General features: G+C 38.2%; 2 protein-coding genes across 2 annotated transcripts in view; one reads left to right on the top strand and one right to left on the bottom strand.

Annotated features, from left to right (window-relative positions):
• Positions 1-18,724, bottom strand: part of Cenpp (centromere protein P) — a 175,221-nt gene that overhangs the window by 110,944 nt on the left and 45,553 nt on the right. The window lies entirely within an intron of this gene.
• On the top strand, positions 9,928-18,152 carry Omd (osteomodulin). The gene is made up of 3 exons (NM_031817.2): positions 9,928-10,226; positions 15,906-16,853; positions 17,597-18,152. Exons 2-3 carry the CDS (start codon positions 15,914-15,916, stop codon positions 17,926-17,928), a joined length of 1,272 nt encoding a protein of 423 aa, NP_114005.2. The 5' UTR covers positions 9,928-10,226; positions 15,906-15,913; the 3' UTR covers positions 17,929-18,152.

Below are 18,724 nucleotides of genomic sequence, written 5' to 3'. Positions count from 1 at the left end.
GTGAGAGCTGCGAACGACAACAGAATCTCAGCCGGCTGGGAGCAGCTCTCCATGGAAATGTACTGACAACTAGGATGACTGAGCTGCTGCTTTGTGTAACTAGAGAAGAGCACAGTGAGATCCAAATATCAAAGGCTTATCACTAGAATAAAACAGGACGATAGAATTTTGAGTAGAATATTCAGTCTCATTTATAGTCTGGAGCAGGTCATCCCCTTCTGCTTCTTCAGCTGCACACAATACAGAAGTGACTGCAGACACCAATGAAGTTGCTGTGATTACTAAACAAAAGTGTACGGGAAATGATTTTTTCTTTTTTAAAAGATTTATTTTATGTACATGAGTACACTGTCACTGTTTTCACACACACCGGAAGAGGGCATTGGATCCCATTACACATGGTTGCTGGGAATTGAACTCGGAACCTCTGGAAGAGCAGCCAGTGCTCCAAACCGCTGAGCCATCTCTTCAGCCCCTGTGAAATGCTTTGCAAACCATAGATGTTCATAAGACATGGACATCTATTATTGAACTGAGGGTCAATGAGAAAACTAAAAATGACGAGAGAAACTAAGAAGTCCTTAAAAATAAAATATTATAAGGGCAATTATCCTAAAGTTAAAGGTTTAATGACTTTATTTTTATTTAACTTGTGTGTGAAGGTACCTGTGGAGTGAAGAGAGTATGTTAGATTCCCCCTGAAACTAAAGTTATAGGCAGTTGTTATCTGCTCAAAATGGGTGCTAAAAACTGAATTTCAGTCCTCGGAAATGAAGAAGAGCCCCCAGCATTCTTAACCACTGAACTATGTTTGAACCCCTTCCAAAATTAAAACATTTTAATGTTCCAGCTATTTTGATGAAACATTTTCTATACTATAAGCAATAATATATAGCACTAAAAAGAACATATATAAAAGTCAAATATTTTACAATATAGGAAAAATGTAGGTCTCCAAGTTAGTAATTAAACTATGGCTAACACCAAGATCAGAGTCACATCAACAGGGAAGTCTATACTGAAAGTTGTGGAGCTTAAGGAACTAGGAATGCTTTTCTAAAGAGAAAGACAGAAGAAAAAAGGTAATAGTGGAAATGATTCCTGAATCCTCACAATTAACTTGGTGCAGTTCATGTTTTTGTTTCCTGCTTTACAACTGTTAGTAATTTTGGCTAAGTTCATGAAAAAAATATTAATAAAGTCCTAAGCTGCCAGAACTACACTAAGGTTTTCTGCCATAAACACATTTTAATGGTAAATAGGAAATGTTGCCCACCTGAGATCCACCAAAGACTGAAACACGTGAGTTACTTCACAAGGCTAATGAGGGTGAAGGGGCAGTGACCCAGGCCACTTTGTGCCTGCACAGGCAGGCATAGCCCCGAAATAAAAATGTTCAGTTTGAATGCAGGGAAGTTGTTCCCTTGGCCTTTTTCCTGAGGATTTATAACAGAAGCAAAGTAAATGAAACAATATAACTTCCATGCACTTATCATAGTTCTAATAATTCATAACTAATAATTTTTACACTCTAATTCTTATTATATTACTAAACTTGAAAGCATATTTATGTGCAGTATAATCCAATCACTTAAAATACATAATTCAATGGTCTTCACAATATTTAGAGTTCTGAAACTACCACTACGAATCAATGGTGGAACATTCTTATTCCCAACACAAACCATGTACCTACTTAAATATTCCTTGCCTTATTCGCTGGCCAATCTACTTTTCTCTGTATATAGCCTTGGTCTGGACATTAAATATGAGCAGAGTAATATGGTGGCTGCTTCTTCCACTTAACAGGTTTTTGAGGTTTATCCACCAGTAGTACATTGTTTCTGTTGTCAAGTAATATTTAATTGAAAATATATACAATATTTACAGATTCACTGGTTGCTGGGCAATTATGCCATTTCTAGTTTTTGACTATTATAAAAAATGCTGTTATGAAAACTTGTATACAAATTTCGAAGTGGGGTCCTTGTAGACATAATGTTGTTCTGCACTATGTAAAATTATCCTTGTATTATTCAAATTCTGATTTTTCTGTCCTCTTGTCTGGTTGCAATCTAGACATGGCATTGTACTGTGTATTCTATTTATCTCCTGCCCGAATGCTGTGTAAACATTGCTCCATTTATTCTCTGTCAATAAAAGATGGCCGGCCAATGGCTGACCAAGAGAGAGTGTATTAGCTGTGGGGAGGGGATCCAGGTGCTACCATGGGAACACTCAGAATAACACTAAAATGCTAGTATCTCAGGGATTTTGGCTGAGAAAAAGCCAAATTAGCTTAAAGGAATAGAATATTATTAAAAACTGCTCAGGTACTGTGCCATGGAGCTATTAACTAAATCTTAGAGTCTTTGTCCTACTTATTTGGGAGTTAGTTGGAATAGAGAAAAGATTATCACTTTTTTTTTTTTTTTGGTTCTTTTTTTCGGAGCTGGGGACCGAACCCAGGGCCTCGCGCTTCCTAGGTAAGCGCTCTACCACTGAGCTAAATCCCCAGCCCCGATTATCACTTTTAAAATTAAAATAATAGATAGATGTTTTCATGTATCCAGGAACATTTAGCACAGTGTCCCTTTGAGGAGATGCCGAACTGTTTTCCAGGTGGAGGTGTGCCACAATGTTCCCACACTGCTTACATACCGAGTTGCATTACAGTGTACTTACTGTGTGAGGTAAAGTTTCAAAGTCAACCCTGAGTTTGTACAGAAGCAGCACCAGGCTAGCATGAGATGGATCCATAGCACTACATACAGCAGTTCATTATTTACTCACTGCTCTGTAGGGTACACCTAGGACTTTGCATATCTTAGGTAAGTTCCCCACAACTGATATATACAGACCCATTTCTGTTTCGGTGGTTTGTTTTGAGCAGCATTTCACTAAGTTGCTCAGGGCTGGCCTTGAACTCTATTTGCAGATAAGCTTGGCTTTGAATTTAGTTTATAATAATGTAATTATCCAATTCAGATGTATGTTCTCCTTTGTGTTAAAATTTTATCTGTGAAGAAATGCTAACAAGGGCTGGAGAGGTGGCTCACAACCATCTGTAATGAGATCCGATGCCCTCTTCTGGTGTGTCTGAAGACAGCTACAGTGTTTAAAAAATCTTAAAAAGCAATGCTAACAAGAGTAGCACATAAGAAGTAGATGGATAGCACACATGCGTCCTGCTCGGAGGTCCTTCTGTGTGGGTGTTCCAACCAGCTGGGGGGATTGTGCTTTCAGCACATTTGTTATTTTGCTTTTTTGGTTTTTTTTCCAACATCCCCCTAACCCCTCCCCCTTCCCTTCTCTATGGGTATTCCCCTCCCATCCTCCCCCCATTACCACCCTCCCCCAAACAATCACGTTCACTGGGGGGGGGGGGGGTCAGTCTTGTCAGGACCAAAGGCTTCCCCTTCCACTGGTGTTCTTAGTCAGCACATTTGTTAACAGGTCAAAATGCAGATCTTTGTGAAGACCCTGACTGGCAAGACCATCACCCTGGAGGTGGAGCCCAGTGACACCATCGAGAACGTGAAGGCCAAGATCCAGGATAGGATAGGTAGGGAAAATGGGGGAGTTGTTTGGCCGTAAGAAGGCCACACCAACAATTGTTGTAGTCTCTGATGCCTGTGTCCTGACTGGATCCGGCTGAAAGTCCCTATGATCAAGAGTTCAAGCAGGTCAATTCAGCATGTCTGATGATGGATCTCACCAAAGCTATACATTCCGTAATATACAAATCTCAAAACAAAATTTAAGTATCGTCAAGATATCTCTTTTGTTTGATTCTCTGGAATCTAGTCTTCAGGAGGTCTCCCTTCGTCATATCTGATCCATATAGCTCTGGAAGGTGTATACACACTAATCGCCTTTTCTAAAAATGTAAAGACAAAAACTTTCTTCCAAAATAGCATGTCCTTGAGCCAGAGACCAGAAAAACCTTTAGCTTGACCTCTCTCCCAGAGGAATAATATAACGACAAACAGAATTCAAAATATAATTCAAAATCACACCCATTTTGAAAATTAAAACAATCCAAAACAAATGAACTAAAATACTGTATGAACCTATTCTTAGGCTTTTCCTATTCTGTCATGTCAGGAAACTAACTCAAAATTCCAGTGGAGCCCATGAACAAAGAATCAGAGTTTCCTGTAGACTTTAATATACCATCTATCTGTTATGCTCTCTATCTGGAGCCACAGACTTCTACTTATTAACATCTTTTCACAGCATGCCAATTATCACTGCTCTCTACTCGGAGTCTGTGACTAATTTTCCCTATCCTAGTTCTGAACTAGGGAGAAATCCCCTATGTGATTCAGACAAAATCTGTATATAAATCTATATGAAAAGCAAATAATCCCAATTTTATAAATTCACAGTTCAATCAATATCTGTGCCAAGAAGAAGGCAGCTTCCATTTTCAGAGCAGCCATCTTGTCTCTTTTCACAGCAGGGGACGTCAGAGCCCTCTTTCTTTGTTCTAAGGCTCCTACCTTGAGTCAACATGTGACTCAACTCTACCCTGCTATCCAGTCTCTAAATTTCAAACTAGATTTAGAACTAAAGGCTAAGAATCTTACATTTCTAGTGGATTCTTGCCTGCCAGGTTGGACGTCATCTGTTGTGTGAAATAATACTAATGCCACCACATTACCATGGGCAGGGCTGTGTTCTCATCTCATCAGGCTCTCTGATTCAGGGCTCCAAAATCTCTCCACTGGATTCCCTAAGTTCCCATGCCAGGTCGCTGCCACACCAGCCCCACGCATTCAAATTCACATAGCTGGGGTGTACTTCTTGCAAGCCCATGAAAAGGTAATAATTTATAATATAGTTCAAAGGTAGAGCAAAATTTAAAAAATTAAGTAAAAAAATATGAGCTGGTTTATTTATTTTTATCTTCGCAAATTTCCAGCTGGGCCACTTGGGAGATATAGGCAAGAAGATAAGGAGTTAAAAATCATTCTTGGCTACATAGAGATTTTGAGGCCAGTCTGGGCTGACAAAACACTCCATACTTTTTTCCTTTAAGGTATTGTATTGTTTAGGTTTGTGAAGAAAGGATTGCTGACAGGGTCAAACTCAAAGGTCATGTAAGACTTTGGGCCCATATATGGCTTATCAACTATTTTAACAATCTTGTCTTTTTACTGCTTAGAAAAGGAATTAGTATTTCTATGAAGACAAGCTTTATAGCAGTTTCAATTTTGTAAGTTGTAAGTTATGCTGAAATTCATGAACATCAGCCAGCAAGAAATATAAACCAATCCTTCAGGGTCCCTTTATTTTTTCTGTCACTCTACGCTGCCCCCATTAAATATAGTATAGCTTAACAAATTTTTACAACTAAAAGCATCGTATAATTGATATGTAGATTAAGAAGTGATAACTACTAGCACAGGAGGCTTCTTTCTGGTCAAACTCCAAAGGGCTGTCTTTATTTTTTGGATATATTTTTATTATTGAATTTTTATGTAAACATATTCACATTTAATACCACAAACATTGGATCCCATACTCTAATCCATGCAATAGACACTGTAGTCTAGACCCTGTGTTTCTGCTCACCTTCTATCTAAATTTCTGACTCACAAACAAGGCAAGATATCATTGAATTTCTTGTATTGGAATCTTAAATAATCAAAATTTAAAAGTTGTATCCTTATCAGACCATACAATTAAGCTTGTTGTCTGGGCTATTTTATCTACCAAGAGAACAGCTTCCCATGTTCTGTTGCAAGTAGGTTCCCTAGTACCCATCCTATTACTGATACACTTTGCTAGACACTTAAGATACTGATACCAAAGCAAAATGTACTAATTCTTTAATTTACTTGGAGGAAAGGTGGTATTTCCATCTTCTGTAGGAGGTCAAAGACAACTACTTATAGTCATTCTAATTGCCAGTCAAAATTCTAGGATGCAATGGAAAGAGACTAATGAGGGCCCGAGAAGCTTTACATAGTTGGTGACCTCTAGGGAAGAGTCAGTTTGAAGGACATGCTTATCAGTGTGTTACCTACACTGCAGTAGATGGCTCACACCCAAAGCATGTGGACAGCACAATTTGGAGTGGGTAGGTTATTAGAGAAGAGAGAGGAGTTGGGGGGGGGAGGGGATACAAAGTTGTCAAGAGGGGTGTAAAGTGGATGTGGGGGTGTTAAGGTAAAAGGTTGGTAGTGAATGATTCAATATATTGTATGAAACTCTCAAAGAACAAGAACAAAAAGTAGTTTTATATAAATTAATAAGGGAAAAAAGTTTGGAGAAGAAAATGTGTGAATGTGAGACCAGTCAAGGCCCTCCTGAGAATAAGTGGATATAGTAACAAACACTGCAAACCAGAAGATCTTCGGAGTTAGTATGCAAAGGATTTCCCTACATGTACATTCTGGGAGTGATGGAAGGACAACACTTAGGTGAGAGGTTGTTGGGTTTTCCTAACAAATGAAGTACTTGTTTCAAGGTCTGAGATTCATGTTCAGGGAATTTGTCTTCCCAGGTTTAGGGTGCAGTGATCTTAGACCCAAGAATTGTAACAAGAGGCACTACTAACTCTAAAGGAGCTAGACTGTTTGCTTCAGAAGGCTCTAATTTGGAGAATTATAAGTTTCTGCCTTATGTAAGAGAGTATGAGGCTGGGATGGGGGAACTGTTTACAGAAAAAGTAAATGTTGAAGGAAAAGAAAGCTTACAAAAGAGTTAGTTTCTCAGAGCCAGTCAGGGTGAATACAGAGTGCGTGGTAAGCCATGTTTGCCCAGGCAAATGTACTTCAGTGTGTGGGTTAGTACTACAGCTATCCAACTGGGCCCATCTGAAAGAGCTCAGTTATTAAACAGTGTGTTTTCCCTACAAGCATGGTTCCAAGTTAGCGAAGGATGTGTAGTCCCAGGAAGTAGGGAAATTGTGGCCGGAGAACTGCTTGCACTATAGGGTTTGAAGCTAGTCTAGACAAGATGGCGAGATTTTTGTTTTTAAACCAAACACAATAAATCGTATGTTTGCACTTCCAGCACTGGAAGGTGGTTCCCTCCCAGTCCACGTCTACCAGGATGCTGGTCCTGCTATGCCTCCATCTTACGGCTCTATTTGGTGAACGGACACCACGACCCAGGCGATCCTTACAACGGCAAACATTTCATGGGGCTGGCTTATGATTTCAGAGGTTCAGACCATTATCATCAATGGTGGACGAGGAGCGTTGTGCAGGCAGACATGGCACTAGGAAAGGAGCCAAGCGTTTTCATCTTCATCTGAAAGCAGCCAGGCTGCCTTGGTCTGAACAGTCAGACTGTGTTTCTACACTGGGCAGAGCTTGAATACTAGGAGACCTCAGAGCTCACCCCCACAGTGACACACTTCCTCCAACAAGGGCACAATTCCTAACAGTTAAGAGTGCCACTCCCTACGGGCCAAGTATTCATACATATGAATCTATGGGAGCCATACCTACTCAAATCACCACCCTCTAAGGACACCACCTGTGTCCTTGATCTGTATGCTTAATTGGTGCCATGCTATCCCTCCCTTCTGACACTGACGTGGCTTGCTCCCATACGATATTTATTCAGATCTAAATATCTGTCATCTAAAACAGTATTACATCCTTGTTTGTTTGTTTAAGGCAGTTTTAGATTCATTGCAAAACTGAGATGATGAAGGTACAGATCTTCCCAGATCCTCCTCTTTGCAAAGACGTTATTTATCTTTCTGGTGCTTCTCAGTGTCCCAGGTCTATCTTCTACTTTCCTTGTCCCAGTTCTTCTAGATCAGTAATTTCCCCTATGAACAGCCCTGGTTCCTTTTCACTTAGAATGGTGTTTAAACCCAAGATCCGGTTGCCAGCTCATTGCTACAAGGGTATATTTAATTACATGTCTTGGCAGCTTCAAAGCAAGGCTCTATACACGTGTATTCTAACCTATGTACACACGTCTATAAAAACCCACCGTGTACAGTCATTTGTATGTGCATTCACCTCGGCGTGAGTTCTTACTGTTGTGTCACACTCTAATCCATCGACCACTCGTACTGGTTTCCCTTACTTACCTTTAACAACCCACTTCATCAGCACAGCTCCCACCACCCACCATAGGGAACTTCATGCTCCAACCCAGCTCACAGACAGCAGGAGCAGAGCTGCCTGTCTGCACTTCTTTACCTCACTTATCTTTATCTTACCTTGATTTCTTCTGTGCTATACTCTGTGCTCTGTACTCTGACCACTCAATAAAGTTTTATTTTCTACTTATCTCCTCTATGACAAAAAGATTCTCACTGCTGAGTCTTCAATTTTAAACTATTTTACACAAAGTAGGTACTTAATTTTTTAAAAGAGCTAAACAATGAACAAATAAATGAGAAAATTTGCCTATTAGATTAATTAGACTGAACCAGGAGGGCTTTCCCTAGCCAGCACTAGTGTGTTGTCCAGCTTTGAGATGCTGTGTCTGTGTCAATAAAATCATAAATCTACCATATAATTTAGATTTTTACAAAACCAATTCATTTGATTTCTCTCCTCATCTGGTATAATAAAGTCACCTAAGAAATCAGTGATCAGAAACTTGCACCTATCTAACCATCCTTCATTTTCAGTCACTGCCAACTGAAATGTCACATACATGCTAACCTAGTTTTAATCTTGTAGAAACACTCTTGTTGTGGGAACAGGGGTTCCTTGTGTAGGCCTGGGTGTCCTGTGGACCAGCTGTCTTGCAACTCGGAGATCCGCCTGCTGCTGTGCATCACACTTCCGGCTCCCAGACTTTAATGTACTCTGCTATCTAGTGACTAAATTTCCACCTAATCCAGCAACAAGAACAACATAATCACTGTTTTAAGACCATAACATACAGTTAATAAAGAATTACATTGAAAAATTAAGTGGTTGATTTTAAATTAATCTTTTAAAAGAACTACTAAGGGGACTAAAATGATGCTTGAGAAAAAAATACAAATTTGTTCTTCTCCTGAGTGTGAAAGCCTGAGGTTTAAGAACAAAGACAGTAATAGGAAACATATGGAAAAGATCGGTAACTAAATGGAATCTTGGCCCAAGTATGGTCTGCCACATTTCACATACCAATGTCTCAAGTAATAGACTAGATGTTTACAATATTGCCAAAGTATCGTTGAAATACTGTATACTTTTCTCAAATCTGAAACATAAAAATAAATTCTGTGAGTTACTTATAAAGTCTAATAGAAAACACTGTTTTAAAGAACCAAAAATGAACTTCTCAAGCTTGAAAGAATGTTCTTCCAAAAAACTCAACAGCGGCTGCCAAGAGACACAGCTAACTCTGTTTAACTATGAAAACATTAGCACAAAAATTTAGCCTTGCAGTAAGCAGGCTTGCTAGCTGCAACTCTTAAGGAGGGCTCACTTAGCAAATGGAGAAAGTTTCTAAATGCACACAGTAAAAGGCAGAAGTTGCTGGGCAGCGGAGGCTTTTATTTGCTTAAAGAGAAAATGCACTATAAAGTTATTTTTTGTACTGAGGGGAAAGGCAAGGCATTAGCATCAACGGCTGAGGGAATTCATTTATCTTTGAAAAGTTATGAGTAGCCTATATAAGTGGGAAAGCTGTGCCTTTAATCTGTGAAACCAATGTACTCTACTGTATTTTCAAAGTAAACTAGAAGTGAAATGCTGTCTGTTTCTGTTTCTGATTCTTAGCTTCAAAACGGGAAGCACTGATGTGAATACAAGCCTCTGTCAACCCAGAGACCGGATACAATTTTGAATTCCACCTTAAATTGCTGAGACACTGGGCTCCAGGTCACAGTGGACTTTAATCTGAAGAATTCTTTGGCATAAAAACGAAAATAAAAACAGTAATCAGTACATGTTGTTTCATTTAGGCTTGTTTGCCTTTCATATTAGGGAAAATTCTTGCCACACCTCAAACCAAAATTAAGGAGAAAAGAAAGAAGTAAGCCACATAAATCTGACCAAGAACACAAACATCTTGCTTTGAATCCACAAAATTCTGTATAATGAAAAGAAGTACAAAATTTTAATTCAACCCAAGTGTTTTCCAAGCAGATTGTATTTACTTAAATTGCTACAGTAATTCAAAGGACAGCCCTGTCTGGACACAGAGTTACTGTGGATTTTTAAGAAACTCCGTTAAAGAATTTAGGCACTTCTGATTCAGTTAAAGGATTGCCAATTCATCAATCCCTGAAACCAAAGCAATCTCAACAGGTATGATGATAAAGTCATTCTCAACTCTTAAAGAATGTATTCTTACTGTTACAAAAGTGTATTGGGTTTGCTAAATATTAAATTAGACTGTGCTTATCATAAAAGTGCAATCTGGGAAGCAAAATATGGCTAAAATTACATAAATTTTTGATTAGGCAAAATTTTCAAGCAAAAAGATCAGTAAGGTGAGTTTAACTTTTTGATTTAAAATGACTCAACAAACAGTATTTGTTTATATTCTTTTTTAAAAATAAAATTGGACAAAGGGATAGATTCTTGGGTTAAAGGAATCAATCTCTCTTTAGTTTCTTGGGTGTGCTTTTCTGCTCTTAATTTTTAAACGACAAACAATCTGCTAATGCTTTGTTGAAAAATTTCCTACTGGGAAAATTACCGATTTACAATGTCTGCTTTCATTTCTATCATTCCAAAATATGAACATTTTATCTGGTTATTAAAGAATTCTTAAGTTTAAGTTAATTAAGATTTAAATGTATTGGTTCTGTATGTATGTATGTATGTATGTATTATTATTATTATTATTATTATTATTATTATTTTAACTGAGATACTTTTTGAATAGCAGAAGATTAAATTCAAAGTTGTTTTAGACAAAAATTTACACATGTACAAATGATTTTTATATTCTGGCTTCTATAGCATACCAGTAAAACAATTACATCTTTAAAATAGTGAAATGTTATGATGCTTTTACTTTAAGATGCTTTACTGCAGAACTAAGTAAATTATAACACATTTTTATTAATTTGGGTTAGGACCTACATTCATTTTTTAAATGAATGTTTTTCTTTAAGTGTGAGAAATGTTATGATAATGATATTCTCATTGTGTTATATGCAAAATTCATATTAATGGATAATTTCTTAAATTTTACATTATTGCTTTGCTTTAATTTTTCTCCATCTCTTATTTTTATAATAGACAACGTAATATAAGTGAGAAATATCACATATTGTTATAGAGAAATAAGTACAAAAGAGAATACCCAGTTCTGTAACTTTTAATCATCTAAAGAAACCAGCATGGTGAAATGCTTAGAGTCACCAACATTAACAGAGAAAGGCATTGCTAACAAGATACAACCTGTGACTTCTTAAGTCACTCATTCCACAGACTTTTGACTACTTAGAACAAGCACACTGCACTGAGACTCTGTTAAAAATTAGAGATTGGGAAATGGGATGACTGACAGTGAGTTACTCTTAGGTTTTTTAAGTTCTATTACAAGGAACAGGACAGACATTGTAGACTATGGAAACAAAGTAAGCAAATACGCTCAGCAATGACTAAGAAGAGACTCACTGTATAAGATGAAGTCAAATCACTAAAGGGAGAGCAGGTGTCACAGGGGAGGAGAGGAAGAAGTAAATGAAAGGACTTCAGAGGAAAGGTTGCTCTCCAGGGCAATCTTCCTGAAGTGCTTGCAAAGACCAGTTTCTGATCCTAAGATGAGCTAGCAGGAAGTATCAAGATTCCTTTTCTTCCAACACCTCAAACCCCTGAGCAACAGATTCTAATTCTAAATCCTACGGTTGCTGCTGGTGACTGCTAATGGTCCTAACACACGGACAGCAGTAAGACACCGTGCATGGATGCTCATGAGCAAGTGTGACAGAACTTCTGAGTCCTCTGTGGCCTGGCTTGGGGCCACAAACCAGCTCTGCTTCTTGGTTCTCAGTGCACATTTTGAGAAAGCAGCCTCTTAGAATCTAACTCTAGTGGCTGTATTGGAACTGATACAAAGTAGCAAAATGATTTTAAAAATTACTTATAGCAAGTATAATAAAATCCTTAAAAAATTTCAATTAAAATGTCACCAACAAGAGAATAAAATGTGTAAGATTTCCCAAACCCATTTCTCCTAAAGTGCCAAAGTCTGGTTCAAATGATACTTATCCCAGGAGGATCAAGACCTGGCCCTGCAGTACTAATCATCCCCATTTAGTTATGGTTCATTTTGCAGTGTTGGGTCTCTTCTTCTAAACTGTTTGCTCTTCACAGAGAAGGGACCCTGTTTTCATTTTCTCTTTATTTCTGTGTTCCCTAACAACTTAGCATGTCGTCTCACAGATAAAAATAATTTTAGAAGATGTAACAACCTTAAATAATCCAATTAAACTACTACTATTTATAAAGTGCTGTACTAATAAGCATACAAATACGGTAGGCATCTGGTTGAGTAACGACAGCAAGAAAATGATTACCCCAAAGCAGACTCTACTAAGAACACTGCAGGATAAAGATCACAGCACAAATATCCTACTTTATTAAATTAGGACTTCATTAGCAGAGTGCAAATTCCTTAGGAATTTAGACGACTAGGTTCTGTCCTGTTGAACAGTTGTTATTTCTAGGAACTTCATACTTCTTACTTTTATGCTGTTGTTTATCTCTTTACTTGGAAATAGACTTCATCACCTCATTCATATAGAATTCTAAAAGTTCTTCAAAGCACAGTGCCTATGCTATGTCCTTCTTGGATTATACAGTAAAGAACAATTGATGCAATTATTTAGATCTGCTAGACTTAAAAAAAAAATCACATAGCCAGGCAGTGGTGGCACACACCTTTAATCCCAACACTACAGAGGCAGAGACAGGTAAATATCTGAGTTTGAGGCCAGCCTGGTCTACAGAGTGAGTTCCAGGACAGCCAGGGCTACACAGAGAAACCTTGTCTTCAAAAACAACAACAAAACCCCACCAGCACTAGCACCAGCACCACAACATCACTCATTACTAAAGAGATCAAAGCACTTCAATTTAGTTCTTTCCTATAGATAAGAGTAAATACAATATACTAGTACAAATAATTATTTAATATTCTTTTAAAAGCAAGGTATTCATCCAAAAAGAATGACGGGAAATGATGTTTTACAGCCTTGAGAAAAGAGACAAAAACCCAGTAGTCTTGGCAGAGGGAAAGGGGGTGGACCAAGGAGGTGCAGCCATGCCAGACTTAAGGTCACAGCCAAGAACTGAGAGTCAGCCTGTCAGCCTGCTTTGGTTTTCCTTCTTCATATTTAGCTATGTGAGTCAGAACGAGGGTAGGGAGGAAAGAGTCATTTGCCAGATGTAAAGAACTCAGAAAACTCAGGGAATGTGCAAAGGAGAAATGAGAACAATCAACTGTAGCATCTCAGGCAAAGGGAACTTATGACTGTCGGGAAGGATGGATGGAGGCAATGAAAACCCAGTAGCATTAACATGACAGACTCCTCTGAAACTCGGGGATACTTGTAGTTAGAGATACTACTGAAGATAGTATGGTCAGAGTATGGGTTGTTCAAAATCCAGAATATGACCTCTGGGAATTAGCTGGCCCAGAACATGAGTGCATAGGAAGAACTGAGACAAAACATGGGAGAAAAAAGAACAAATGAGGAGTTTTGTCAGAGAAATGATTAACTATTTTCTGTCAGTTATACCAATGGTAAAAAACAAGAGTAGCATTCTAGAAGAATAAAATGTAAATTATTTCCTTAACACACAGTAATGTTAGGACATTTGTTCATTCTCTCATAAAACCCCTGATGAGAAAAGTATAGAAAAAAATGTCTTTAAAAAGTTTCCTAAATAATGCTCATTTCAACTGGACAGCAGCTTTGAATTGGCTAAGGACGTTTACATGACATCCTAACCGAGAAGGCTGAGGTGGTAAGGACGGCCTGAACGTTAGAAGGTGGAGACCATCCTGGTAGTGCAGGGAGACCAAAACCCCATCACCAACACCAAAAGCAAAGTGAGAGTTTAAACAAAATACTAAGACACAAGATAAGCATGTAAGATAAAGAAGGCAAGATTTGGAGCTGGGGAGGGAGCCCTGACAACAAAATCCTTACTTACCTTGCAAGCAAGAGCTGGTTCCATGTTAAAAAATAAAACAAAAGCAGGTGTGGAGATCACACTTGCAATTAGTACCTGGGAGGCAGAGACGGGCAGTCCTTGTGGGTCGCTGGCTAGCTGGCCAGCATACAGTGAGAGACTCTTGTCTAAAACAATTGAAAGGTAGATGTGCCTGATGAATGATGCCTGAGGTTGTCTTCTAGGTTTCACAGGTACATGTGCATGCACACACAGGAAGCAAGGCATAACTTAACTATAACTTCTTATTATTAACAAATGTCACACTGTCCTTTTGAGGAGGCATCTTGCTGTATGTAGTACTACTGGCCTCCAACTCTGAAGCTCAAATGACCTGACCCTAAGCAAGTGGGACTATAGGCATGTGCATGTGGTTAGGAATTGCAATTCTTATCTTCTTAATAAAGCAAGAGGCAGAACTGTTAAATGGAAGGGATGAAATTTAAGCCTTCAAAATCCTTGTTTACAACATACTCCACCCTTCTTCAGGTTTCAGCAGAAATAACTGTTAATTATCTATAAAGCCTTCCTTCCCCTTACAGTCCTACTCAATACAATACCCTTCAGCTACACTGCACTGTATGTCTCTCATCCTCCTTTAGATTTCAAGCACCTAGGAGACAAGGATAGTGGCATTTTAATATCTATAATCCAAACCTTCAGTCAAAAATATTACTCAAAGTCAGGCATGGTAATGCTCTTGAGTTTAAGGCCAACCTCACTCCTCAGCCAACCTGGGAACTACAAGTGTGGAAGACAGAGTGGAAGGAAGTAAAGAAGAGGGATGGAAGGGAGGCAGGAAAGCAGGAAGGGAGGAAGGGAGGAAGGGAGAAGGGGGGGAAAGGAGAGAGGGAGAGAGAGAGAGAGAGAGAGAGAGAGAGAGAGAGAGCGAGCGCAGGTGGCGAGTGAGAGAGTGCAGAAAACAGTAAACAGAGGGAGTCAGGGAGAGAATATGAAAATATTAATCTAAGTGAAATTGAAACTTTGCCGAATATAAATATTTTTAAGAAGAAAATTTGAAAATGTACATAGGCTTAGAAAACAGGAGGAAAAAAATGACAGGGTTTTCTAAATAAGTTACCACATAATAAAGAACACTCTTTTAATGAACAAGGATAGAATTTCAGTAACAGAAGTATTAGGGAATGAGATTTTGGTTTAATAAATGTTTAATAGGCAAAATTCTTTAAGTGTTCACATAGGTAGCACACACCACTAATCAAGAAAAGGCTGGCAAGAATGCCCAGCACTTACAGTGGAGAAAATACTAGAGTGGCAGGGTGATGTCAGTAGAAACATCAGCATGTCTAGAAAACACAGCCACTGCAATTCTTTTTTATCTTTAAATTTTTTTTTTTACAGTCCAGTCGTTATCCCCCTCCTATTCTGCCCCCCAACAGTTCCAGAAGATAATGGCTATACGTATAGCACTGTGCTTCATATATCTAATCTTAGCACTTGGGAGGCAGAGGCAGAAATTCCTGTAATTTAAGAACAGGTTGGTTTTCACAGTTAAGTTCTAGCCTGTAAGAGATACAAAGGGAATGTGGTCTATAAAAAATGAAAGTAAACAAGTAAAAGATAGTGACTACTTAGTAAAAAGTTCAGAACTGCACACTTCTGACTTCTGTTTAATGCAACATATTATTCTAAATTTCACAGGTACTTAAATATGAAATTGTCATTAGAGCTGTGCCTGTGCTTCCCAAATATTCTGCTATACATAGGCATCAACCTAATGTCAACTTATATGAGAATTTTTCTGGGTATTAATCGCTTTTCTCTTTGTAATAGGAGAAGAAATGGGCTTTTTAAGTCCAATATATGTCCTCTTCTTCTGTTTTGGAGTTAGAGTATACGGCCAATATGAAGCTTACCAGTGGGATGAAGATTATGAGCAAGAGCCAAGTGAGGATTATGAGCCAGAATTCCAGTTTCACCAAAATATCGAATATGGAGCTCCCTTTTATCAGAATATTTTAGGTTGTGCTAAGGAATGCTTCTGTCCAACTAACTTTCCAACATCAATGTACTGTGACAACCGCAAACTCAAGACTATCCCAGATATTCCAATGCACATTCAGCAACTCAACCTTCAGTTCAATGATATTGAGGCTGTGACTGCAGATTCATTCATCAATGCAACTCATCTTAAAGAAATTAACCTTAGCCACAACAAAATTAAATCTCAAAAGATTGATTATGGTGTGTTTGCTAAACTTTCAAATCTACAGCAACTTCATCTAGATCACAATAACTTAGAAGAATTTCCATTTCCTCTTCCTAAATCTCTGGAAAGACTCCTTCTTGGTTATAATGAAATCTCTACACTTCCAACACATGCCATGGATGGGCTGGTAAATGTCACTATGCTTGACCTCTGCTATAACCATCTCTCTGACTCCACGTTAAAAGGAAAGATTCTTTCCAAACTGGAAAAGCTCATGCAGCTTAACCTGTGCAATAACAGGTTAGAGTCAATGCCCCCTGGGTTGCCGTCATCACTTATGTATCTATCTTTAGAAAATAATTCAATTTCATCTATACCAGAGGATTACTTTCAGAAACTTCCAAAACTTCATGCTCTAAGAATATCACACAACAAACTTGAAGACATTCCATATGACATCTTTAATCTTTCCAATCTTATAGAACTCAATGTTGGACATAACAAACTGAAGCAAGCATTCTACATTCCAAGGAATTTGGAACATCTATACCTACAAAATAATGAAATACAAAGTATGCAAAATTTAAAAAAAAACAAACAAGAGTGGTATTTTGACCTTTTTTTTTTTTTGGTGTGTGTGTGTGGGGGGGGTGTGTGTATGTTGAGCAAAGGTTTCTCTATGTAACCCAGGCTGCCCTGGAACTTGCCATGTAGATCAGGCTTATCCTCAAACTAATAGATGTACCCATCTGCCTCTGCCGCCCTAATGCTGAGATTAAAGGCACATGCACCAACACAGCAGATGAGAGGATGGTATTCTGACTCTTTATAAAGAATGAATTCTTAATAATCCATGCTTTACATAGTGATGAAAAGGGTTTCTCTGAGGATGGCTAAGGCAATGGCAGATGGTGGACTGGGAAATGGGAATGCCATTAATTTTTACCATCTTTTCTATTCAACTTTACCACCTTGACTATTATTAGCAAGCAGTACTAGAGAGCATCTGAAGATATATGACCCTGGGTAGTAGCAATGTATTTTTCCCCCTTTTCTTCTTCTTCTTTTTTTTTTTAAATTAAGATTGCTTCTACTAGGAAGCACTTATACAATCAGTAAAGCCAATGTGTTCATACTTATTTTGGTGATATGATATGTAAGTTTCACTTCATTTTAATTAATATAAAAATTAAACATAACCAAAAGTAATGAAATCTAACTCCATTTATATACTATAATAAAATTATATCTCATTTCATAATGTTGGAATTATGACTACCATATGCAGAATAAACTTTTGACTTGTATTTTTCAGGCATCAATGTGACAATGATGTGTCCTTCTCTTGATCCATTACACCATCACCATTTAACATACCTTCGTGTGGACCAAAATAAGCTGAAGGAACCAATAAGTTCATATATCTTCTTCTGCTTCCCTCGGATACACAGTATTTATTATGGTGAGCAGAGGAGCACTAATGGTGAAACAATACAACTGAAGACCCAAGTTTTCAGGCGCTATCAAGATGAGGAAGAGGAAGAGGAAGACGACAGTCAGGACCACACTCTTGAGGGTCAAGAAGAAACAGAAGAGCACTTTAATTCTCATTACTATGAAATGCAAGCATGGCAAAATACTATATAGGTACATATTTATGACTCCATAAAGCCTTACTAATTACAAATGTAAGCGTATACCTGCTCATAATAATATATCTAGAAGTATGTGCTAGTATAAAGACCCGAATTGCATTTGAGATGTTAGTGAGAATGGTTTTACTTCATAGGCGTAGTGCTTACTAGAAACGATGCAAACCTTAAGAAATATAAAGTAGAATGGCAAGTGGGAATAAACAAACTAAGCTCAAATGGCTTTGTATATTCTTTAAACTTAGAAATATTATCATACAAAAACGTGCAAGGCAAACAAGATGGTTAAGCAAATAAAGCATTTACTACCAAGCCTGACCTCTGAGAATAGAGAGACCCAACTCCTGTAGGTTGTGGAGTTTTCGTCTGGCCACATGTGTGCTGCCATGTGTGTTCCTGATAATGACGATGATAAATTAAATAAAATCCTCTGATTAGGCCACTTCCAATGAGGGACTTTTTCCTAGGGATGATCAGGTAAGTTACACTGGCTGTGAAGACAACAGCTGTCCTCTCCACCTGAAGAGGACATGGAAAAATGGAGGAATGCTAACTGAGCAGTAGTCTTTCACTCAAGAAAGATCATTTAATGGCTTTCACACTTGTATTTTTCTCTCTCCCGCCTCTCTGCCCGCCCCCTTTCTTCTTCTTCTTCTTCTTCTTCTTCTTCTTCTTCTTCTTCTTCTTCTTCTTCTTCTTCTTCTTCTTCTTCTTCTTCTTCTTCTTCTTCTCTTCCTCCTCCTCTTCCTCTTCCTCCTCCTCCTCCTCTCCTTCTTTCCTTTCCTTTCCTC

The sequence above is a fragment of the Rattus norvegicus genome, chromosome 17 (assembly GCF_036323735.1).
Source record: "Rattus norvegicus strain BN/NHsdMcwi chromosome 17, GRCr8, whole genome shotgun sequence".
Lineage (NCBI taxonomy): Eukaryota > Metazoa > Chordata > Mammalia > Rodentia > Muridae > Rattus > Rattus norvegicus.
Note: the sequence above shows the minus strand (reverse complement) of the source record. Positions and strands in the feature narration are given on the sequence as shown.

Coding starts and splice junctions, on each gene's coding strand:
- Omd (NM_031817.2), top strand. CDS start 15,914: ATGGGCTTTTTAAGTCCAATATATGTCCTCTTCTTCTGTTTTGGAGTT. Junction 16,854..17,596: donor ACAAAATAATGAAATACAAA/GTATGCAAAATT, acceptor TGTATTTTTCAG/GCATCAATGTGACAATGATG.